Genomic DNA, 26,148 nt, shown 5'->3' with positions numbered 1-26,148 from the left:
GGGTTGGCACCCCGTCTGGGTTGTACCGTATGCAGAGATCTTTGTGGGCTATACTCTGCCTTGTCTCAGGATGGTAAGTTGGTGGTTGAAGATATCCCTCTCGTGGTGTGGGGGCTGTGCTTTGGCAAAGTGGGTGGGGTTATATCCTGCCTGTTTGGCCCTGTCCGGGGGTGTCATTGGATGGGGCCACAGTGTCTCCAGACCCCTACCTGTCTCAGCCTCCAGTATTAATGCTGCAGTAGTTTATGTGTTGGGGGGCTAGGATCAGTCTGTTATATCTGGAGTACTTCTTGTGTCTTTTCTGGTGTCCTGTGTGAATTTAAGTATCCTCTCTCTAATTCTCTCTCTCTCTTTCTTTCTCTCTCTCGGAGGACCTGAGCCCTAGGACCATGCCTCAGGACTACCTGGCATGATAACTCCTTGCTGTCCCCAGTCCACCTGGCCGTGCTGCTGCTGCAGTTTCAACTGTTCTGCCTGCGGCTATGGAACCCTGACCTGTTCACCGGACATGCTACCTGTCCCAGACTTGCTGTTTTCAACTCTCTAGTGACAGCAAGAGCGGTAGAGATACTCTTAATGATCGGCTATGAAAAGCCAACTGACATTTACTCCTGAGGTGTTGACTTTCTGCACCCTCGACAACTACTGTGATTATTATTATTTAACCATGCTGGTAATTTATGAACATTTGAACATCTTGGCCATGTTCTGTTAAAAATGTACACCCGGCACAGCCAGAAGAGGACTGGCCATCCCTCATAGCCTGGTTCCTCTCTAGGTTTCTTCCTAGGTTTTGGCCTTTCTAGGGAGTTTTTCCTAGCCACCGTGCTTCTACACCTGCATTGCTTGCTGTTTGGGGTTTTAGGCTGGGTTTCTGTACAGCACTTTGAGATATCAGCTGATTGAAGATGTACATCAAATCAAATTGTATTTGTCACGTGCCGAAAACAACAGGTGTAGAACTTACAGTGAAATGCTTACTTACAAGCCCTGAACCAACAATTCAGGTCAAGAAATAAGGTTAAGAAAATATTTACTAAATAAACTGAAGTAAAAAATAAAATAACAATAACAAGATGCTTTATACAGGGGTTACCGAGTCAATGTGCGAGGGTACTGGTTAGTCGATGTAATTTGTGCATGCAGGTGACTATGCATAGATAATAAACAGTTGGCAGCAGCAATGTAAAAACAGGGGTGGGGTCAATATAAATAGTCCGGGTGGCCATTTGATTAATTGCGCAGCAGTCATATGGCTTGGGGGTAGAAGCTGTTAAGGGGCGTCTTGGACCTAGATTTGGTGCTCCGGTACCGATTGCCGTGCGGTAGGAGAGAGAACAGTCTATGACTTGGGTGACTGGAGTCTTGGGCAATCTTTGGGGCCTCCCTCTGACACCGCCTAGTATATACAGTAGCCGTCAAAAGTTTGGACACATTCAAGGTTGCCAAGAGTGTGCAACGCTATCATCAAAGCAAATGGTGGCTACTTTGAAGAATCTCAAATATAAAATATATTTAGATGTGTTTAACACTTTTTTGGTTACTACATAATTCCATATGTGTTATTTCATAGTGTTGATGTCTTCACTATTATTCTACAATGTATAAAATAGTAAAAACAAAGAAAACCCTGGAATGAGTAGGTGTCCACACTTTTGACTGGTACTGTAGGTCCTGGATGGTAGGAAGCTTGGCCCCAGGGATGTACTGGTCCGTACGCAATACCCTATGTAGCTCCTTACAGTCGGAGAATGAGCAGTTTCCATACCGGGCAGTTATGCATCCGGTCAGGATGGTCTCGATGGTGCAGCTGTATAACTTTTTGAAGATCTGGGGACCCATGCCAAATCTTTTCAGTCTCCTGAGGGGGAAAATGTTTTGTCGTGCCCTCTTTACAATTGTCTTGGTGTGTTTGGACCATGATAGTTTGTTGGTGAAGAAACTCTCCACCCGCTCTAATTACAGCCTGTCGATGTGAATGTGGGTGAACGTAGTCCACGATCATCTCTTTTGTCTTGCACACGTTGAGGGACAAGTTGTTGTCCTGGCCCCACACTGACAGGTTTCTGATCTCCCTATAGGCTGTCTCATCATTGTCGGTGATCAGTCCTACTGTTGTGTCATCAGAAAACTTAATGATGGTGTTGGAGTCGTGCTTGGCCATGCAATTGTGGGTGAACAGGGGGTACAGAAGGGGACTAAAATCAGCGTGGCAAGTGTTGTTGTTGCCTGCCCTTACCACCCCGGGGCAGCCCATCAGAAAGTCCAGGATCCAGTTGCAGATAGAGGTGTTTAGTCCCAGGGTCCTTAGTTTAGTAATGAGCTTTGTGGGCACTATAATCCACATTCCCTTGGATTATGTGGGTCAGTGTTCTCATATTCCTAAAGCTGGATAACACTTGAGAATTAAAAAATGTTTCTTCAGATTCACCCCACTGCACACAAGCTATGAATCATTGTGGGTTATTAACTTTAAAAATATAATCCATTCAATGATCAGTACATCTTCATACTTTAACTAATAAGTACTGAAAATAGTATTTTACAACAGTAGCATACAATGAGTTCCCTTTAAAACCCACACTCCCCTTTTAGAGTTACAGTATTTCCACCATAGTCCTATATGAAAAAGGAACAGGACGTTTTTCACTCATCTGTGCTGGTTTCCAGAGGGATAGTAAAAATTTAAAAACCTGTGAAATATGGTTTAGATATACAAACCCCATGTGGATCCTAGACAGGCTTGTCTACCATCCAACCCCCCCACCCCTCTCCTCCCCCTCCCTTCCCCCACCTCTCGCTTCCCTCCCCCCACCCCTGCCAACCCTCCCCTTCTAATCTCCCTCTTCCCACCTTTCCCCTCCCCTCCCCCCACTTCCTCCTCCCATCCCTCCCCCACCTCTCCCTTCCCCCACCTATTCCCTCATCCCACCGATCCCCCTGGCCATAGTCCTTCATTACCTCATACTGAGTTATGATCCCATTGGGCTCCAGTGGTTCCTTCCAGTAAAGGAAGATCCGATCCTCAAACGGTGTGGCTTTCATGGACTGGCTTGGAACGGGGCCAGGCACTGCATTAGGACAGAAGACAGGAGGAGTAGGTCCTAATGCAATCAAAGGAAGGCCACAGTACTGTAATGAATACTATTCTCAAAGAGAGAGACACTCCTGAGCCTGTACGCCTGTAACGAGACCACTGACTGTTTTTACTTACAGCAAAGCAGCATGTTGAAAATGGCATAATAATGTAGAGCGCTGCGCGTGCGTTGGATGGGAGGCACTCGAATCCCCAGTGGTTTTTATTGAATTTGGACAATGAATTTACATGAGATTAGATAATCAAGGTGCAATATCCTTTCAAGAGCATCCTTTCTCTCTGTCATCTGCATGTTTTATGATCAAATTAGTCTCCTATAATTTGGAGGCTCTGTCCCTTTCACCAATAAAGCAAAGCCATCAGCCTGAGAAACCACAGCATGCCAGACCTCTCTGACAAGAATTGTGATCAGTGAAAAATCTAGGTAATTGAGTCTAGAATTTCATATACACTGTCTACAGTGTATTAGGAAAGTATTCAGACCCCTTGACCTTTTCCATATTTAGTTATGTTACAGCTTTATTCTAAAATGTATTGAAATGTTTATTTCCCTCATCATTCTACTCACAATAATCCTTACTAAGAAAGCGAAAACAGGTTTTTAGAACATTTGGCAAATGTACATACATTTGTACACACACACACACACACACACACACACACACACACACACACACACACACACACACACACACACACACACACACACACACACACACACACACACACACACACACACACACACACACACCTTATTTATATAAGTATTCAGAGCCTTTGCTATGACAGACTCGAAATTGAGCTCAGGTGCATCCTGTTTCCACTGATCCTCCTTGAGATGTTTCTACAACTTCATTGGAGTCCAGCTGTGGTAAATTAAATTGATTGGAAATTATTTGAAAAGGCACAAACGGTCCCACAGTTGACAGTGCATGTCAGAGCAAAAACCAAGCCATGAGGTCCAAGGAATTGTCCGTAGAGCTCTGAGACAGGATTGGGTCGAGGCACATGTCTGGGGAAGGGTACCAAAACATGTCTGCAGCATTGAAGGTCTCCAAGAACACAGTGGACGCCATCATTCTTAAATGGAATAAGTTTGGAACCACCAAGACTCTTCCAAGAGCTGGCCGCGCGGCCAAACTGAGCAATCGGGGGAGAAGAACCCGATGGTCGTTCTGATAGAGCTCCAGAGTTCCTCTGTGGAGATGGGAGAACCTACCAGAAGGACAGCCATCTCTGCACCACTCCACCAATCAAGCCTTTATGGTAGAGTGGCCAGACGGAAGCCACTCCTCAGTAAGAGGCACATGACAGCCTGCTTGCAGTTTTCCAAAAGGCACCTAAAGGACTCTGACCATGAGAAACAAAATTCTCTGGTCTGATGAAACCAAGATTGAACTCTTTGGCCTGAATGCCAAGCGTCACATTTGAAGGAAACCTGGTACCATCCCTACGGTGAAGCATGGTGGTGGCAGCATCATACTGTGGGGATGTTTTTCAGCAGCAGGGACTGGGAGACTAGTCAGGATTGAGGGAAAGATGAACGGAGTAAAGAAAGAGATCCATGATGAAAACCTGCTCTACAGCGCTCACGACCTCAGACTGGGGTGAAGGTTCACCTTCCAACAGGACAACGACACTAAGCACACAGCCAAAACAACGCACAACTGGCTTCGGGACAAGTCTCTGAATGACCTTGAGTGGCGCAGCCAGAGCCCGGACTTGAACCCAATCGAACATCTTTGAAGAGACCTGAAAATAGCTGTGCAGAGAAGCTCCCCATCCACCATGACCGAGCTTGAGAGGATCTGCAGAGAAGAATTAGAGAAACTTCCCAAACACAGGTGTGCCAAGCTTGTATCGCCATACCCAAGACTGTAATCGCTGCCAAAGGTGCTTCAACAAAGTACTGAATAAAGGGTCTGAATACTTATGTAAATGTCATATTTCATTTGTTTTATTTATTTATACATTTGCTAACATTTCTAAAAAACTGTTTTTGCTTTGTCACTATGGGGTACTGTGTGTAGATTGATGAGTGAAAAAAAACAATTGAATCAATTTTAACCCTGCAAAACAACACATTTCCCTGCACCTATCCGTTGTATGTTTTTTTACTGACTGACAGCCTCCTCACTGCTGATGAAACCTGGCAGTCCCATGGGTCTCTACAGCTGCCACGAGACTGTTCTGCCATGGGGCTGCCTGCCTGCCTGGGCTGTGTTCTAGTCAAGCTGGGTTGGGGACGTCCAAAGCCCTCTCCTTCACAGCATACAGACAGAGAGCAGAAGCGTTACCAGGTCACATGACTGAGTGCTTGTCAGGCCTGTCTGTCTGAAGAGACGAGCAAGGCTCGGGGTGGCGGGGATGCTTGTCTGCGGTCTGCGGATCAGTCTTAGAAGAACTGTTTACGTGAACCTCTCTTCTCCTCTACTCGCCCTGCAGTCAGACAAACATCTATTTTTTAAATCTATTGGATGGATGTCACTGAGACGTCTTTTTCCACAACGAAAAATCTAGCATTCCTTTTTCCTGTCTGATGCTGCTGAAAATGGGGTTGGTTTGACATGGGAATAAAGAGTGATTTTTCTGAGAGAACACAATGAGAGAATACAATGAAAAGTCATACAAACCAATCTTAACAAAACAAACGGTAGAAAGGGGCAGTAACATGTACATCAACATGTACAGCATGAGCTGAATATCACCCAAACATAAGCTCTAGCTACATACAGAATCTGGCATGAAAGAAATCGAATAAATTCTGGTGGAACCCCTACAGAGGGCTCAGTCATTTCACTAGCATTATCTCCTGGGTTTGTGAGAATGTGAGGTGAGATTTAAACAGGTCCTCATGAAGGGACAACATGTCTGCCGGAGTCACAGGATACAGCTGGTCACCTGGCTGTATTATTATAATGCTGAAGCGTTTAATGTGAGTTACAAATTCCAAGCTGCGACCAGTGCTGTTATTTCAGCCCTTGGTTAGCCTCTCCAGCTAGCATCTATTCAGAGAGCAGCAGGGAGAAAACGTGCTCTGCTTTGAAATGGCTAACTCAGCCCAGCTGTAGGAATCACAGGGGGAAGCGATAAGTATGTGTCAGTCAACTGGTTACAAACAGAGCGAGACACATCCATCTTTTCTAAATAAAGGAGTATTATAAATACGTTTAAAAAAGAAAAGTATTCACACCATGACTTATTCCACATTTGGTTGCGTTACAGCCTGAATTCAAAATGAATTAAATAGATTTTTCTCATCCATCTACACACAATACCCCAGTACACATACCATCTTCATCTGTCTGGATGATGGTCTCATCACTCTCCTTGCGTCCTTCGGGGTTGGTGAGGATCATCTTGAGGCTGACATTGGTGTTGGGGGGCAGGTTGCCCACCACGTGGCGTGGGGCCTTGGGGTCCATGTCCAGGCAGTCGGCCTTGGTCTGGTTGTTGGCGTTGTAGTAACGGTAGCAGATGGTGACGTTGAAGGTGTGGCAGCGGGTGATATTGTAGCCCAGAGACTCCCAGTCCACAGCGATGAATCTGGCCTGGGTCTCTGCAATCTTCAGTCTCTTCGGGGTCCGCATCGGTTCTGAAGGAGAGAAAGAAACACATGGTTAAAAATGTGCTCGCAATCTAGCGATAACTATGGCCAACATAGAATCACTGGAGAGACCAGTTTCTGTACATTATCATTTGATTGGGGGACAGCATATACTACCACTAACATGTGTCACAAATGTGCCCGGTTGGGCAGTATCAACACATCAGGTCTATGTCGATGCGCTCTCAATGCGAGGAGTTGATGATGGCGCCCAAAAATTGTCCTTCAGTAGCACAGCGGCCAATCAACACAAAGCTCCTCTTTTCTTTTCCTCATCCCTGGTTCAGAACATATCCACAGATAAATAATGAGGCCGGTATGAGGAATGAATGTCAATGTACAGTAATAGAAAAGGAGTGAAAGCAAACTAAATGAGAAAACGTGAACTGTGTGTTGAGCTGATGCTGGTGACCAGGAGGACACTCTCACAGCATTTTAAGAGCTTCTGAATTAGTCAATATATCTCCCTGGGAGAAAGTCAATATAATCCGACCCGCAATCTATCAAGCAACCGTGCCATGCTGGATACTAATTACTCTAATAGTCCAATTTACCTGCGCGATTAAGAAAATGATGCAAGTAGCGCCTTTGTCTCACCGTGGCTATTTGCATTGTGGAGATGCAGCCAACACTGCAGCAAGGAGAGGACTTTAACAGGAACATGACTTAGACCACTGTATTTGTGTCTACTGTGCCAATGTCCTCACTACAATGCATTGAGTTAGCCTTTCTCTGTACATGTTTATTTTGATAATCATCAAATATCACAATGAAGATTATTATCATGTTGATATTTGGACTTGATATTTAAAAAAATACAACACATTTTCTGTCCGTACACACACACGAGTCAAGGGCCAGCTCTGATGGATAAGGGGCATTCAGACTGATGTGTTCTAGACACTGGCCTAGCTGTCATTAAAAGTGCATGACCTGACATGTAGAGCTTGTGGGGGTACAATTTCCACTAAGCCTTCCATACAAGTGAGCCCTGGTATCCTGCATACTCTGCAACACGCATTACTTGAGTAATGGGGTAATGATTCTGCCATGGCCAGCCTGGGGGAGTGGGGTGGGGGGGTGGCAGGCCATCCTCACACAAAAGCCTCCCTCTCAAATGTCCTCTGTGGAAACAGACCTGCACTTATTCTGTTCAGTCTCATCTCTACGACCACTGCATTAAAAGATGGGAAGATTGAAAAACAAAAAGTGAGTTAGGCCAAACTGACAAAAAGAGAAAAGGAGAAAGGTGAACTCTTGTTCACTAAATTACAGATTGTCTCTGCTGGGTGTAATCACCTGCACTTTGATGAGCGGGGCCCAGGAGAGCCCTTTCTTTCTAGTCTAATTAGAATGAAAAGCTCTGAATAAAGACTGGGGACTTGTTAACATGATCTTATAATGACTGTTAGCTTTGGGGGTTATTAAGAAACAAGCTCTCCAGAACTTGATGTACCATTGGAGAAATACTAGACCATCACTTCTCTTAAATTGCTTGTAAATATGTTCTGTTTTTATTGCATTGGAATGTGTGCAGGGCTCCCTTGAAAGGTGGTCATGGTCTCAATTGGATTCCCTGTTAAAAAAAAATGACAACCACACAGTGCATTCAGATAGTATTCAGGCCCTCTAACTTTTGATTTTCTTTTACTTGTTTCCGAAAACCAGGCATATGTCGAGCATCACTACTTCACAGGCAAGCCATTTGAACGTAAACTTTTTTGAAAAATCAAAATGCTTCACAGAAAAAGTCTACAACCTTCCCGCTAGCCATGATTGGCTGAGATAATGAGTGGGCTGGACATGCCAAGAGATGAGTGGCTTCCGTCTGGCCACTCCACCATAAAGGCCTGATTGGTTGTCCTTCTGGAAGGTTCGCCCATCTCCACAGAGTAACTCTGGAGCTCTGTCAGAGTGACCATCAGGTTCTTGTTCACCTCCCTGACTAAGGCCCTTCTCCCCTGATTACTCAGTTTGGCCAGGCGGCCAGCTCTAAGAAGAATCTTGGTGGTTCCAAACTTCTTCCATTTAAGAATGATGGAGACCACTCTGTACTTGGGGACCTTGAATGCTGCATAATTTTTTTGGTACCCTCCCCCAGATCTGTGCCTCGACTCAATCATGTCTCGGCGCTCTACGGATAATTCCTTGGACCTCATGGCTTGGTTTTTGCTCTGAGATGCACTGTCAACTGTGGGACCTTATATAGAGAAGTGTGTGCCTTTCCAAATCATGTCCAATCAATTGAATTTACAACAGGTGGACTCTAATGAAATTGAAAAACATCAAGGATGATCAATGGTAACAGGATGCACCTGAGCTCAATTTCAAGTCTCATACCAAAGGGTACAAATATTTATTTAAAACCTCTTAAGGAAGCTGCAACATTTCAGCGCCCTGCTATTCATGCCAGGAATATAGTATATGCATATGATTAGTATGTGTGGATAGAAAACACTCAGACGTTTCTAAAACTGGTTAAATCACGGCTGTGACTATAACAGAACGTGCGTTTCATCGAAAAGTGCAGGAAAATGGGAAAATATATCCATGCGCAACTTCAAACAATTGTTAAAAGTGACCCACATTAAATGGGTCCGAGCTTACAATACCTACAGCTTCCACACGATGTCAACAGTCTTGTCATTTGTCTCGGATTTGTTTCTTGGTCAAACGGACACAAGGAAGCCGATTTCTTCCGGTCTCCGGCAGGATGTTTTGGTTGAGAAATATCCGGACATGATTTCAAGACGTGGAGCTAAAGAATAAACATCGCCCCGTGATCATTTTGATAGATTATTAATGTTTACTAATACCTAAAGTTGCATTACAAAAGTATTTCGAAGTGTTTTGTGAAAGTTTATCGTCGACTTTTTTAATTTAAAAAAATGACGTTGCGTTATCAAACTCAGTTTTTTCCTTGATTACACAGTCTTCATAGATCGATATCTAGGCTATATATGGACCGATTTAATCGAAAAAAAAGACCCAAATAAATGTTTATGGGACATCTAGGAGTGCCAAGAAAGAAGCTCGTCAAAGGTAATGAATGTTTTATATTTTATTTCTGCGTTTTGGGTAGCGCCGACTAACGCAAAATCTGTCATGTTAGGTGACGTTGCAGTATTTTGTGGGTACATGCTATCAGATAATAGCTTCTCATGCTTTCGCCGAAAAGCATTTTACAAATCTGACTTGGTGGATAGATTCACAACGAGTGTAGCTTTAATTCTCTACCTTGAATGTGTATTTTAATGAAAGTTTAAGTTTTATCAAAAACTATAGGTGGCGCTCTGAAATTCCGCTGAGTGATGTTCCTGCATGGGAACTGTATTCTGCGACATCCTTAAGAAGTCTTGTTTTTTTTATATACATTTTCAAACATTTCTAAAAACTTTAGTTGTGTTAGAATTTTTTTGTCTTAAAATCGATACAATTTAGATTTTGTGTCACTGACCTACACACAATACCCCATAATTTCAAAGTTGAAATTAATAAAACATTTCAAGCTAAAATGTCTTGAGTCAATCATTATTCAACCCCTTTGTTATGGCTAAATAAGTTCAGGATTAAAAATGTCCTTAATAAATTGCATAATAAGTTGCATGGACTCATTCCGTGTTCAATAATAGTAGTTAAAATGCTTTTTTAATAACTACCCCATCCATCTCTGTACCCCACACACAATTATGTGTACGGTCACTCAATCGAGTACTGAATTTCAAGCACAGATTCAACCACAAAGACCTGTTTTTTTTCTTTCAATGCCTCGCAAAGAAGGGCACCTATTGGTAGATACAGTGGGGCAAAAAAGTATTTAGTCAGCCACCAATTGTGCAAGTTCTCCCACTTAAAAAGATGAGATAGGCCTATAATTTTCAACATAGGTACACTTCAACTATGACAGACAAAATTAGAAAAAATCCAGAAAATCACATTGTAGGATTTTTAATGAATTTATTTGCAAATTATGGTGGAAAATAAGTATTTGGTCAATAACAAAAGTTTATCTCAATAATTTGTTATATACCCTTTGTTGGTAATGACAGAGGTCAAATGTTTTCTGTAAGTCTTCACAAGGTTTTCACACACTGTTGCTGGTATTTTGGCCCATTCCTCCATGCAGATCTCCTCTGGAGCAGTGATGTTTTGGGGCTGTTGCTGGGCAACACAGAATTTCAACTCCCTCCAAAGATTTTCTATGGAGTTGAGATCTGGAGACTGGCTAGGCCACTCCAGGACCTTGAAATGCTTCTTACGAAGCCACTCCTTCGTTGCCCGGGCGGTGTGTTTGGGATCATTGTCATGCTGAAAGACCCAGCCACGTTTCATCTTCAATGCCCTTGCTGATGGAAGGAGGTTTTCACCCAAAATCTCACGATACATGGCCCCATTCATTCTTACCTTTACACGGATCAGTCGTCCTGGTCCCTTTCCAGAAAAATAGCCCCAAAGCATGATGTTTCCACCCCCATGCTTCACAGTAGGTATGGTGTTCTTTGGATGCAACTCAGCATTCTTTGTCCTCCAAACACGACGAGTTGAGTTTTTACCAAAAAGTTATATTTTGGTTTGATCTGACCATATTACATTCTTCCAATCTTCTTCTGGATCATCCAAATGCTCTCTAGCAAACTTCAGACGGGCCTCGACATGTACTGGCTTAAGCAGGGGGACACGTCTGGCACTGCAGGATTTGAGTCCCTGGCGGCGTAGTGTGTTACTGATGGTAGGCTTTGTTACTTTGGTCCCAGCTCTCTGCAGGTCATTCACTAGGTCCCCCCGTGTGGTTCTGGGATTTGGGTGAGATCTTGCGTGGAGCCCCAGATCGAGGGAGATTATCAGTGGTCTTGTGTGTCTTCCATTTCCTAATAATTGCTCCCACAGTTGATTTCTTCAAACCAAGCTGCTTACCTATTGCAGATTCAGTCTTCCCAGCCTGGTGCAGGTCTACAATTTTGTTTCTGGTGTCCGTTGACAGCTCTTTGGTCTTGTCCATAGTGGAGTTTGGAGTGTGACTGTTTGAGGTTGTGGACATGTGTCTTTTATACTGATAACAAGTTCAAACAGGTGCCATTAATACAGGTAACGAGTGGAGGCCTCTTAAAGAAGAGGTTACAGGTCTGTGAGAGCCAAAAATCTTGCTTGTTTGTAGGTGACCAAATACTTATTTTCTAATTTCTAATTTGCTAATAAATTAATAAAAAATCCTACAATGTGATTTTCTGGATTTGTTTTCTCATTTTGTCTGTCATAGTTGAGGTGTTCCTATGATGAAAATAACAGGCCTCTCTCATCTCTTTAAGTGGGAGAACTTGCACAATTGGTGGCTGACTAAATACCTTTTTGCCCCACTGTATGTAAAAAATACAAATAAAAAGCAACAGTGACCCTACCCTGCGTGATGAAAAAACATTTGTTATTTAGTGGCCAGTGTTTCTGAGAATGACCAGTGCTCGGGGGTAGAGGAGGGGAATTGGTCCTGGGGTGGCCACAGGTTGGTTGTAATAGCCCAGGAGCAACTCGCTGACCTCCTTTCTTCTCTTGACAGCAGGGGTGCAACTTTCACTGGGGATGGGGGGGACATGTCCCCCACATTCTGAAATTTAATTTTGGTCCCCTCCAGTTTTATCATTGGAACGCGATACAAAATGAGGCAATAGTGTGCTTTAGAACAATGCGGACGCCTCCGAGCGGTCGGGTTGGCTGTCTTGAGTGTTTATCAGACTGGATAATTTAATTTGAATTTTATTATTATGTCGCCCCCACTTCTAAAACCAAAGTTGCACCCCTGCTTGACAGTACAAGCATTTAATGAATTAAGTTGGCTTCCCGATCTGGTGTCACGATAGTTCAACACAATACTTTTTCTGTGTAGAGCCAATTCACACTTATTCAAAGATAAGAGTGGAAACAAAAGCAATGGAGGGGAAAAAAGACGAGAGAAAAGAACACAAGGTCAGAGACACTCCTCTCCCACAGGTCTGTTTCACCTGTAACAAGTCATTATCTGGCTGTCTGTCACTCACGGGGAAACACACACAACATTCCGGGCGATCCAGTGACAGCTTGCCATTTCGGGAACATTTTCACCTGGCAAAAAAATAAGTATTACATCTCGACAGGTCCTAAGAAGGCACATCGGAAATGAATGGAACGAATAAGTCAGGGCATTTCCCCCCTCATAATAATACTGTTTGTAAGTCTGATCAAGGGCAAAATCATTTCAAAAGTGAGACGAGAAACCAACATTGAGAAATGGAGAAAGAGAAGAGAAGGAAAGAAGGAAAGAAAAAGAGATAAGGTCATTCTAACAGAAGAATCAGAGCATTCAGTCATCATGACATGTTATGATCAGGGAAATGTTTCATCTGCCAAGTGGACACCAGGATATACGCACGCCGTGAACTCCGTAATGACCTAATTATTTGGGATGAGCCTGAAATGAGCCCTCTATCGGAGAGAGAGGCAAAGCCAAAGTGGTCATTATCAAAACATGACAGTGTATCATCTGCTAGTCAACCTGTTAGTATGCCCCCAACCTACATGATGACCTGAGACCAGCTATTCCGTTTGGGGTGAGAAGATAAAAGAGTGGAAAAAAATACATGAAAGTACCAGGGAAGAATAGAAATGGATATATTCCTGACATCCTCCATTATTTGAAATGTCAACCAGGCAAAAATAAGTTGTGGGTAGAAATGAATTGCTTCTGACTTCCCATGCCCCATCAACTTTTAGCACATGCGTACACACAAAGAAGCAATAACATTTGCACGGCAGACAATTACCTGTCCCACCGTCTCGGTCTCCCCCCACCCCCATTCTCTCCTCTGTGCTGTTTGTTCTACCACCCAGGCCCATAATTAACAATGGGTATACCCTTCAGAGCTGATCAATAGCCGTGAAGTCCTGCATTAACTTCACAGATTAGGCAACCCCCCTCTAATAAATTTAATCGATTCCAACAGGATCAGATGCTTAAATCCCAGTGCATTTTTCAAGGCTTACATTAAAAGGAGATATATGGTCCTGGGAGAGGCAAGGTTCCAGAGTGATTAGGAAGGTGTGCCCACTCTCCTTACTCTCGTTTTTCAGCATGGATTCAAGCTGCAGCCTCTCCTAACAGGCCAGGTTGAGAGACAGGTGGATCCACTTACTAAACAGACCAGGGCCCTTCTTTGACCCCGCAATTCAAACACACATTTCCCCTCTGACCCTCCTTGCACTAGCCTTCCCTTATCTTTCTTTATCTAAAGCTCACTGAGTGGATAGAGTGAGGGGGGTGAAAGAGGAGAGAGGGGAGTGAGGGGTGGGGGAGTCTGGAACGTGGCCATTTGGGATCAGGCCCAGCAATGAGGAGACTTTGGCGTTGTCCCTGGATCTTTAATTGCTGTGACAAATCAACCATTGATGTTGAAAACAGAACCAATTGTTTACACAGCCTGCTCTTTGTGGCAAGCAACAATGCATTCTTCATTTCCACTGGGTTCAGCGGAGAGAAAAGGCAACATTTGCATACAGAGAGGTAAATATTGCTCTACAGAGTGTTTATATGATACGAAAGCTTGTCTGAAACACCTGATTAAGTGCATAAAGAGGACAGCAATCAATCATAATCAAATAAGCAGTCAGCAGACTCCTTAATGGCAAAGAAACCTCACTGAATATCCTGTATTGATTTCAGATTTTCACAAGTCATTTTGCCGCTTCATTCCATTATTTGTTTTGCCAATCAGATTAGCAGGGCCATGATCGCATTATAAGAGAGTTTAAGAATATCTCACCTGTTAGGCTAAATGACCATGAAGATGCGACATGGCATGTCTGATGGTTCAAACACATTACACACAGGGGACCCGGACTATGACAGGACAGACACTGTCCTTCCTGCTGGATGGCAATCAGTGACTCTGCCAACCAGGCTCCATGGACCATGATTGATGTTGACGATATATTGGTTGCAAAGTGCAACGTAACTTGGCATAGCCGGACTGTTAATGCTCAAGGCCGTAGAGAAGAAATTAGAGAATCAAAAAACCGTTTATCTTGTTGTTATGTGCAGTTATGCATGTTGTCGGTGTAGAAACCTTCAACAAAGGTCATAAGTAAAGTCAATCAAATATCTAATTGCGTACAGCAGACACCAGTTGCAGGGAGGGAGGGAAATCTCTTCAAATTTATCTGAGAGTTGTTCAAAAATGCAAATATTGTTGTCATTCTAGGAACGAACACCAAATAAATGTGGACCACACAACAGGTGCTGTCATCGTTGCACAAGAACACAAGGCACCCATTTCTCCTGTTTGTGGGCAGAACAGGCAGATTAGATATTTAACTGCACCAGAAGTCTCCTGTTTGCGCAAAGATTGCTCCTTCTCTGCTTCCCAACTTCCTAACGTCACTCACAGTAAGGCCGTTCTTCCACACTGCTCCACCACTATCTCTCCCAGACTCCACCGGCTTTCATATATGAAATCGACAGCTAAACCTTTTGGAGCAGAACGGCTCCTTTATCTTCTGGAATGGAAATAATGTGAGCCAGAGAGGCGGCTGTGGCTTGTACGGAGTTGCGGCTCTGCAACACGTCTTGTCTGTCACTCTTATCATTACAAGGGAAAAAAGTAAACGAAACAGCCCAAAAAGAATGTAATTGGGGATTAGGCAGACAAATTGTAGCTTGTGTAAATCAAATGGAGCTGCTAAACTTAGCAGAAGGTTTTGCACTTTGACCACCCTGGTAGAGAGAGGGTTGCGGATGATCAGGCATAATAGGCTGATTTGATCGTGATGGTGACAGCACACAGGGATAAGATCACTGAGGGAGGGGAAATGGCACAACAGGGTCCGGAGCTTACACACTTCAAATCGCTGTAGGTCTTGCTACCCGAGTTTGGAAGGTCACAAAGATGTACCTAGAAGCCAACAACAGTACAACTGAATAGGAATCCTCCTTTCAATGAATTTTCTTAATTGTTCACTATTTTCTACATTGTAGAATAATAGTGAAGAGATCAAAACTATGAAATAACATGTAGTAACCAAAAAAATGTTAAACAAATCATAATATATTCTTCAAAGTAGCCACCCTTTGCCTTGATGACAGCTTTGAACACTCTTGGCATTCTCTCAACCAACTTCATGAGGTAGTCACCTGAAAAGCATTTCAATTAACAGGTGTGCCTTGTTAAAAGTTCATTTGTGGAATTTCTTTCCTTCTTAATGCATTTGAGCCAATCAGTTGTGTTGTGACATGGTAGGGGTGGTATACAGAATATGGCCCTATTTAGTAATATTATGTCAACAACAGCTCAAATAAGCAAAGAGAAACAACAATCCATCATTACTTTAAGATATGAAGGTCAGTCAATCCAGAACATTTGCAAAAACTATCAAGCGCCATGATGAAACTGGCTCTCATGAGGACCGCCGCAGGACAGGAAGACGTAGAGTTACCTCTGCTGCAGAGGATAAGTTCATTAGAGTAACCAGCATCAGAAATTGCAGGCCAAATAAATGCTTCATAGAATTCAAGTAACAGACACATCTCAACATCAACTTCTCAGAGGAGACTGTGTGAATCAGGCCTTCATGGTCAAATTGCTGCAAGGAAACCACTACTAAAGGACACCTATAAGAAGAGGAAACTTGTTTGGGCCAAGTAACACGAGAAATGGACTTTAGACTGGTGGAAATCTGTCCTTTGGTCTGATGAGTCCAAATTTGAGATTTTGCGTCTCAAAAATGCGTCTTTGTGAGACGCAGAGTAGGTGAACGGATGATCTTCGCATGTGTGGTTCCCACTGTGAAGCATGGAGGAATTGTGATGGTTTGCTGCTTTGCTGGTGACAATGTCTGTGATTTATTTAGAATTCATGGCACACTTAACCAGCATGGCTACCACAGCATTCTGCAGCAATACACCATCCCATCTGTTGTGCACTTAGTGGGACAATTACTTGTTTTTTCAACAGGACAATGACCCAACACGCCTCCATGCTGTGTAATGGCTATTTGACCAAGAAGGAGAGTGATGGCCTGGCCTCCACAATCACCCGATCACAAACCAATTGAGATGGTTTGGGATGAGTTGGACAGCAGAGTGAAGGAAAAACAGCAAACAAGTGCTCAGCATATGTGAGAACTCCTTCAAGACTGTTGGAAAAGCATTCCATGTGAAGCTGGTTGAGAGAATGCCAAGCTGTCATCAAGGCAAAGGGTGGTTACTTTGAAAAATCTAAAATATTACATCTATTTTTATTGTTGAACACTTTTTTGGTTACGACGTTATTCCATAGTTTTTATGTCTTCACTATAATTCTACAATGTAGAAAATAGTAAAAATAAAGAAAATCCTTGAATGAGTAGGTGTGTCCAAACATTTGACCTGTACTGTATGTTTTTCAACATTTTTGAACATTTATAAAAAATGAAAAGCTGAAATGTCTTGAGTCAGAAAGTATTCAACCCCTTTGCTATGGCAAGCCTAAATAAGTTCAGGAGTAAGCATTTGCTTAACAAGTCACACAATAAGTTGCATGTGTGCAATAACAGTGTTTAACATGATTTTTGAATGACTACCTCATCTCTCTACCCCACACATTCAATTATCGGTAAGGTCCCTCAGTCCAGCGAGGTTTTCCAAGAAGGGCACCTATTGGCAGATGGTTGTATCAATACACCCAGTTACAACAAAGATACAGGTATCCTTCCTAACTCAGTTACCAGAAATGAAAGAAACCCCTCAGGGATTTCACCATGAAGCCAATGGTGACATTAAAACAGTTACAGAGTTTAATGGCTGTGATAGGACAACACTGAAGATGGATCAAAAACATTGTAGTTACCCCACAATACTAACCTAATTGACAGAGTGAAAAGAAGGGAGCCTGTACAGAATAAAACAATATTTAAAAAAAAAATGCATTCTGTTTGCAACAAGGCCCTATAAAAATACTGTATAAATGTGAGAAAGTGTTATGTTAGGGGCAAATTCAATAACACATTACTGAGCATCATTTTCCATATCTTCAAGCATAGTGGTGGCTGCATCATGTTATGGGTATTCTTGTAATCGTTAAGGACTGGGGAGTTTTCCAGGATAAAAATAAATAAATGGAATGGAGCCAAGCACAGGCAGAATCCTAGTGGAAAACCTCGTTCAGTCTGCTTTCCACCAGACACTGGGAGATGAATACACCTTTCAGCAGGACAATGACCTAAAACACAAGGCCAAATCTACACTGGATTTGCTTACCAAGACAGTGAATGTTAAAGTATTTACTTAAATCTTTTTGAAAATCTATGGCAAGACCTGAAAATAGTTGTCCAGCAATCATCAACAAACAATTTGACAGCGCTTGAAGAATTTTGAAAATAATAAATGGGGAAATATTGCACAATCGAGGTGCAGAAAGCTCTTAGAGACTTAAGGCGTCAGCATGCTTCAGTTCAGCTGGCGCTTAACCGAACTTGGCATGCCGAACTGAATGAGTGTCCTCATATACTCCCTTAAAAGACCTTCACTTAAAAAAATGAGAAAAAAGCGACATTAGTACTGTTTGTCCATTTTGAGATGCCGTAGCCAGTATTTACCTCCTGAAATTGGTCAGAATTAATCTAAGATAACTCAATAAATCTATCATACATTTTTACAGAGGAGATCTTAGTTACTTTTAAAATTGCACTGCTAAGATGTTTGGTGCAGTATTTTTTAATGAAACCATTTGCATGAAAACAAGTCATCTCATTGAATAACAAAAAAGTACTTTAATGACGAATCCCTACAGTTGACCAATCACCGATGAAGGGGCGTTGACTTCATCTTGCCTCCAGAAAATAAACTGGTTAGGCTGGGAAGCATGCGGACGCCTTTACCCTGAAAGACTCACAGCTGTAATCGCTGCTAAACATGCGTCTACAATGTATTGACTCAGGGGTGTGAATACTTACGTATATTAGACATTTTTGTATTTCATTTCTAAAAACACGTGTTCACTTTGTCATTATGGGGTAATGTGTGAGAATTAAAAAAAATATTGAATCAATTTTGAATTCAGGCTGTAACACAACAAAACGTGGAATAGGTCAAGGGTTATGAATACTTTCTGAAAACACTGTATATTACTCCTCAGTGAAGAAGGCTGACGCACTTCCCCCACTGCCGCGTGTGCAGCTCTTGCCCCTTCTCAAGGAGACATGGGAGAACAAAGCCTAAGGACGGTTAACAGAGAAACAAAGCATTTGCAAGGATATGTCCCCAACAAAGCAATCTGAGAATCACTGTAATTGTGTTCACCCTATTGAGGTTGATCTTTTGCCCCTTTGTTGTGATTCTTTTCATATCTCTCAGACTGCAGATGCCTAGCAGAGTGTTTTCCACTTCTTAAAACTGAGAGATATTTGAAAAGGAGCCCCAGTCATCTGGATTTAAATGAAGATCTGACAGTCACCATCAGGCATGTCTCTGGCCAGCCGGGAGAACAGCGAGAGGGTTCTATATGATTCAACTACAGTGCAAATGACTCTATCTATCTCTCTGCTCTTGTGAGTCGATACAAAAAAGTGGGATGAGTAATAGGAGGCATTTCACCTAATTGATAAGAATTGTCAGGTCAGAAAGCTAAATGAGAATGCCACTTGAAGGTGCAGAAGTCTCTGCACTCCTGGAGAGAGAGAGAGAGAGAGACAGAGACAGAGAGACAGAGTGCTCTTATTGAGGAGCACTCCCTCTCTCGCTCTCCCTCTTTGTGGTCTTCCTGACATGACTGTGATGAGTGGGGGGGGATTGAAAAGATGGCTCGTGATGAAATCAACTTGGGGCTAAGCTGGCCTTTGGAATAGAGGCATTAATAATGTTGGTTGTTTCCTTCATTTACCTCTCCATTAGGCTGGTCCCGGCACCATTTAGGTGCTCTCCGGGGGCGACCCCATCGATGTAGACCTTCCAGGGGACGAGGCGGTGGCTGAATCAAGAGCCAAGCTTCCCACACATTTCCCATTATTCCTTTTCCCATGGAACCAACACAGAACATCCACTCCACAATAAAGCTTAGCCAACATATATTTTCTACCACACATCACTGACAGGGTGATACAGAAGGGGTGAATCCAACATCATTTATTTTTAATAGCTGCTCAAGTAGCTCCCTATGGACTGCTGAATGCTGAGGCGAACACTGGGATGCACTAGACGCTAGGGCTTTCTAATGTGCTTTGCTCCATAAACCTCTGGTGGCTAAGACATTACATATAGCTAATGGCGCGTACATTACTTAACTGAGAGAAATATACAAACTCCCCAAAAAACACGTCAATATCAACCGGTGAGAGGAGAGAGGAAAACCGAAAACTCTCTAAAGGATACAAGTGTATCACACCTTGCTCTGAAGAAAGAGCATTTCAAAGAGAACTGTTTGGTGAACTTTCCACTCAGAGCCTGTGTGTGTGTGTGTGTGTGTGTGTGTGTGTGTGTGTGTGTGTGTGTGTGTGTGTGTGTGTGTGTGTGTGTGTGTGTGTGTGTGTGTGTGTGTGTGTGTGTGTGTGTGTGTGTGTGTGTGTGTGTGTGTGTGTGTGTGTGTGTGTGTGTGTGTGTGTGTGTGTGTATATGCATAAATGTATGTATGCTTGCGTGAACACAGACATATACTACAAATATCTCCTACATAAAGCTGGGTATAGTCTCGTTATAACTCCACCAAGGTGCTGCAGTCTGTCTGTACCTGAAGCTAAATATAAACTCTTTCCTCGTTCCTCCTCAACCTGAAACAACTGTCATCCACTCTCTTAGCAGAGAACACCATGAACACCTGTAAACCAATTACAACTGCCAAATGAGCTTGGCTTTACAGATTCATTCATAATGGGCATAGTCATCTGTTAATTACCCAACTGAAATTAGCCAATCATTTAGACCCCTCTTTCCCAGACATATCAGGAACGTTTTTCATTTGCATGAGTTTCAAACCAGTGTGTTTATTTTATCCCTCCTCAGTCTCTGTAGAAGTCAAGGTTACTGAAACTCAAACCAACATTAACAGACTTGGTTCTTTGCTTACAAAGGTCCTTCTGTGGCTCAGATGGTAGAGCATGGCGCTTGTAACGCCAGGGTAGTGGGTTCGATTCCCGGGACCACCCATACGTAGAATGTATGCACACATGACTGTAAGTCGCTTTGGATAAAAGCGTCAGCTAAATGGCATATATTATTATATATTAACCAAGGCATTTGCTCTTATTTACACTCTAAAGTGTCTACTAGTGCACGACAGCAAGTTTGAGGAGTGGGAATACAATCCAGTATATCTAACCATCTCCACATTACTGTCCAGCATCTCTATCTGAATATAGCTATTAAAATATTTATCACGAAAATAAAAAGAAAAAAAAAGCTGAGAGTGTGAAGGGGTGTGTGTGTCTTCAGGGGGTGTGTTTGTTCAATCAGTGTAGATGATTTTTTAATTTAAAAAAAATGTATTTCACCTTTATTTAACCAGGTAGGCTAGTTGAGAACAAGTTCTCATTTGCAACTGCGACCTGGCCAAGATAAAGCAAAGCAGTGTGAACAGACAACACAGAGTTACACATGGAGTAAACATGAAGGAGAGGAGACAGATTAACCTCTTCAACCTATGGGGGCGCTATGTCATTATTGGATAAAAAAACGTGCCCGTTTTAAGCGCAATATTTTGTCACGAAAAGATGCTCGACTATGCATATAATTGGCAGCTTTGGAAAGAAAACACTCTGACGTTTTCAAAACTGCAAAGATATTATCTGTGAGTGCCACAGAACTCATGCTACAGGCGAAACCAAGATGAAACCTCAAACAGGAAATGAGCAGAATTTTTGAGGCTCTGTTTCCCATCGTCTCCTTATATTTACATTTACATTTAAGTCATTTAGCAGACGCTCTTATCCAGAGCGACTTACAAATTGGTGCATTCACCTTATGACATCCAGTGGAACAGCCACTTTACAATAGTGCATCTAAATCTTTTAAGGGGGGGGGGGGTGAGAAGGATTACTTTATCCTATCCTAGGTATTCCTTAAAGAGGTGGGGTTTCAGGTGTCTCCGGAAGGTGGTGATTGACTCCGCTGTCCTGGCGTCGTGAGGGAGTGTGTTCCACCATTGGGGAGCCAGAGCAGCGAACAGTTTTGACTGGGCTGAGCGGGAACTGTACTTCCTCAGTGGTAGGGAGGCGAGCAGGCCATATGTATGGCTGTGAATGTGCCATGAATGAGCCTAAGCTCTCTGCCATTCGTCCAAGATGTCTGCAGCATTGTGACGTCTTTGTAGGCATATCATTGGAAGATTGGCCATAAGAGACTACATTTGCCAGGGGTCCGCCCTGTGTCCTTTGTCTAAATTGTTCCGTAATCTTCAGCTGCAGGCATTTTGCCATGGGATTCTGAGGGGAAAGCACACTTCCACAAACTATATATCATCGAAGAGATATGTGAAAAACACCTTGAGGATTGGTTCTAAACAACGTTTGCCATGTTTCAGTCGATATTATATAGTTAATTTGTAAAAAATTAAAAACTGAATTTTCAGTTTTTTTGGTAGCCAAACGTGACGCACCAAACGGACCGATTTCTCCTGCACAAATAATCTTTCAGGAAAAACTGAACATTTGCTATCTAACTGAGAGTCTCCTCATTGAAAACATCCGAAGTTCTTCAAAGGTAAATTATTTATTTGAATGTTTTTCTGGTTTTTGTGAAAATGTTGCCTGCTGATGCTAACGCTAAATGCTAATGCTAAATGCTAACGCTAAATGCTAGTTTTGCTATGGTTGAGAAGCATATTTTTGAAAGTCTGAGATGACAGTGTTGTTAACAAAAGGCTAAGCTTGAGAGCTAGCATATTGATTTCATTTCATTTGCGATTTTCATGAATAGTTAACGTTGTGTTATGCTAATGAGCTTGCGGATAGATTTACACAATCCTGGATACAGGTTTTTTAGTAGCTAAACGTGACGCACAAAATGGAGCGATTTCTCCTAAACAAATAATCTTTCAGGAAAAACTGAACATTTGCTATCTAACTGAGAGTCTCCTCATTGAAAACATCTGAAGTTCTTCAAAGGTAAATGATTTTATTTGAATGGTTTTCTGTTTTTTGTGAAAATGTTGCCTGCTGAATGCTAACGCTAAATGCTAATGCAAGTTATCAATAGCTATCAATACTGTTACACAAATGCTAGTTTTGCTATGGTTGGGAAGCATATTTTTGAAAATCTGAGATGACAGTGTTGTTAACAAAAGGCTAAGCTTGAGAGCTAGCATATTGATTTCATTTCATTTGCGATTTTCATGAATAGTTAACGTTGCGTTATGGTAATGAGCTTGGGGCTGTATTCACGATCCCGGATGCGGGATGGCTCGCCGCAAGAAATTAAAGAAGGATTGTTAAACCTTAAGACATGGATTGTGTATGTGTGCCATTCAGTGGGTGAATGGGCAAGACAAAAGATTTGGAGTATGGTAGTAGGTGCCAGGCTCATCAGTTTGAGTATGTCAAGAACTGCAACGCTGCTGGGTTTTTCCACTCTCAACAGTTTCCCATTTATATTAAGAATGGTCCACCACTCAAAGGGCATACAGTCAACTTGACACAACTGTGGGAAGCCTTGGAGTCAACATGGGCCAGCATCCCTGTGTAACGCTTTCGACACCTTGTAGAGTCCATGTCCTGACGAATTGAGTCGTTTCTGAGGGAAAAAAGGGTGCACAACTCAATATTAGGAAAGTGTTTTTTTTTTACACTCATAACTAGTTTATTTTAATTGATAATGTCCACTGTAAAACAAGGTAAGCATTCTCTGTATCCCTTGTCAGCCCCTCTGTGTGAAGTCCACCTCGGAAATACATGGTGGTCCTAGAATACTGACCTTCTGTCAGCCATATCCAACTTCCTGTTCCTGGTTCTACCACGGCCCTATGACTGGAGAGCCCCATCAGGGTTGCTTCTACCTGGAGCTCCTTGGATCATAATCAACCACATAGCCTACACTGTGTGGAAATATGTCACCCTTCACTAACCATTAACTATTTCAGATTTTAATCTGCATGTGTTTTGAAGATGTGAACTGCTTCTTAAATAGACTTGTTTATCCCAAACTTGCAGAGTGGAGGAGGAGGAGGATGAGGAGGAGACCGTAATCATTTTGTTACCTTGCTGACAGTGGTCACTATGAGGACACAGGATTTCCTTCACCTGCAATCAACCAATTTTCCATCCATTTTCTGTGTAAGCCATTTCCAGGGGCCGGGCACGCCACCATTCGGACTAACCTCCCAGTCCATCCTAAACTTGATTATAATCCACCTTTTATTCTCCTCAGAAAGGTAACAATAAATCACTTCTTCGGGAGAAGGAGAAGATAGAATAAAAAACACCTTGAAGAAAAGATAAAGTAAAGGAACAGAGATTGTTGCCTCTGCTGAAAAAAGCGAAAAAACAAATTCTCACTACTCCTCCCGGGGAAATGAAACGCTGTGTGTGTCACTCTGGTATCATATCAATTACCCACACAGTTACCACGAGCACTAGAGAAATTGTAATAAAGGAGGGGGCGGATATGATTTTCATCCTCGTGATTTTCTGTACCAAACAAAGATTTTCAATCAACAGAATCAGAGTAGGGCGTTCTCTGGATGAAGCTGTAAATAAGAGCACCATTTGGTACTACACCTTCTAACATGGAAACTATTATGAGAGATATAATGGAGTACATACTCTATATACTGTAGCCTGATAGGAAGAGATAAAAAAAACAAGGTCATATTTCAGTTTTGCATTTGAAATTACCTAAACTTTTATCTGCATATTCATTTCCACCAGTAATGAAAAATCTGAGTTTTTGATATCACCAAAGGTAGACTGAAACATGCATCCAGGCTATACATAACTTTCACGGTCTGAGACTAAAGTACTTCAGTGTGTTTGTGCGTGCCTGCGTGTGTGCTTATGTACTCTAAATAAATGTTTGGAGGGGGTATTCTGTGCTGCTGTGAAGACATGGCCACCTCATGCGTTTTGATTACACACACAACCCTTTTTGCTTGCGTCAGGCATACGACCTGACAAACCACACTACTACGGAGTGGATGTGAAATGTTTGTACATATTAAGTCACGGTGCCCAGGCATTCACAACACAGCAGTCACTAGACTCGCTACTTCCAAGTCACTGACAATTAATCTAATGGCTTCTGAGGAGGTTTACAGCCCCGGGACAAGCAGAAAGCTGCTCCACTGTCACTACCCCTACACATTCCTCCATGAACTTCCACCCATTACGGAGAGTAGGTCCCTCTTTGACCGTGGCTGATAATGGGTGTAGTAGTTTAACAGCAGCAGGTACAGTAAGACTGTTAGCGGTGAAATATGAGGTCTATTCCCATACGCGGCAATGCCATTTACACAGGAGGCTGAGTGATCCATACATCCCTAAATAAACAGCATCACCACAAATCACTGGGAGAAAGGAACCAGATAAATCCTTAAAACAAGCCCAGTCACAGATTACCCAATGTTGGCAGGAGCAAAATGTTAGGTAGGGCAGCGTATTCCATCTCTGTCATCTGTTATTCATCTCAAAATGTGATGGATGACTACGGGGGCTAAGTGAGTACTAATGTATTACGTGGAGGGATAACTACAGTCTATGTAGAGTCCATCTGATTAATGGAATTACCTACTGTACAGTGCATCTCACCTCAGATAACCAAGTCCCAAGAAAGTACAGGTAACTGCCAAAAAAAAGAAAACACGAGTAAATGAGGCATACAAAATACAATATATTGAAAGCAGGTGCATCCACACAGGTGTGGTTCCTGAGTTAATTAAGCAATTAACATCCCATCATGCTTAGGGTCATGTATAAAAATGCTGGGCAGACCATTATTTTGGCAACCATGGCTAGAAGAAGAGATCTCAGTTACTTTGAAAGAGGGGTCTCAAAGGAGTCTAGGGTGTGTGTGTGTGTGTGTGTGTGTGTGTGTGTGTGTGTGTGTATTACCAGTTCTCAACCCAACTGAACACTTATGGGATATTCTGGAGTGGCGTCTGAGACAGTGTTTTCCACCACCATCAACAAAACACCAAATGATGGAATTCCTCATGGAATGGTGTCGCATCCCTCCAATAGAGTTCCAGACACTTATAGAATCCATGCAAAGACTATTGAAGCTGTTCTGGCAGCTCTTGGTGGTCCATTGCCTTATTAAGACACTTTATGTTGCTGTTTCCTTTATTTTGGCAGTTACCTATAGCTAGTACCTTATCTTACATAGCATATTGATGTGGTATGGTATTAACCACAGTAGAATGGTAGAGGAGTTGAGTATCATATACACTGGAATGGAAACTCTCTAACTACAAGTCTATATTCCTGTGATCTTTAATTGTACTGAAATTGCAGTAGTCTGAGGAAG

At 42.5% G+C, this 26,148-nt stretch overlaps 1 protein-coding gene across 14 annotated transcripts in view; it reads right to left on the bottom strand.

The window, feature by feature from the left end:
* Window positions 1-26,148, bottom strand: part of LOC118398716 (receptor-type tyrosine-protein phosphatase kappa-like) — a 169,779-nt gene that overhangs the window by 39,141 nt on the left and 104,490 nt on the right. For all 14 annotated transcript variants that reach the window (XM_052471045.1, XM_052471046.1, XM_052471051.1 and 11 more), the window contains 2 exons: window positions 6,390-6,692; window positions 2,962-3,071 (listed from right to left, as the gene is read on the bottom strand). In XM_052471045.1, coding sequence (XP_052327005.1) covers window positions 2,962-3,071; window positions 6,390-6,692 — 413 coding nt within the window. The remainder of the gene's footprint in view (window positions 1-2,961; window positions 3,072-6,389; window positions 6,693-26,148) is intronic.

Source organism: Oncorhynchus keta, chromosome 19 (assembly GCF_023373465.1).
Source record: "Oncorhynchus keta strain PuntledgeMale-10-30-2019 chromosome 19, Oket_V2, whole genome shotgun sequence".
Taxonomy (NCBI): domain Eukaryota; kingdom Metazoa; phylum Chordata; class Actinopteri; order Salmoniformes; family Salmonidae; genus Oncorhynchus; species Oncorhynchus keta.
Note: the sequence above shows the minus strand (reverse complement) of the source record. Positions and strands in the feature narration are given on the sequence as shown.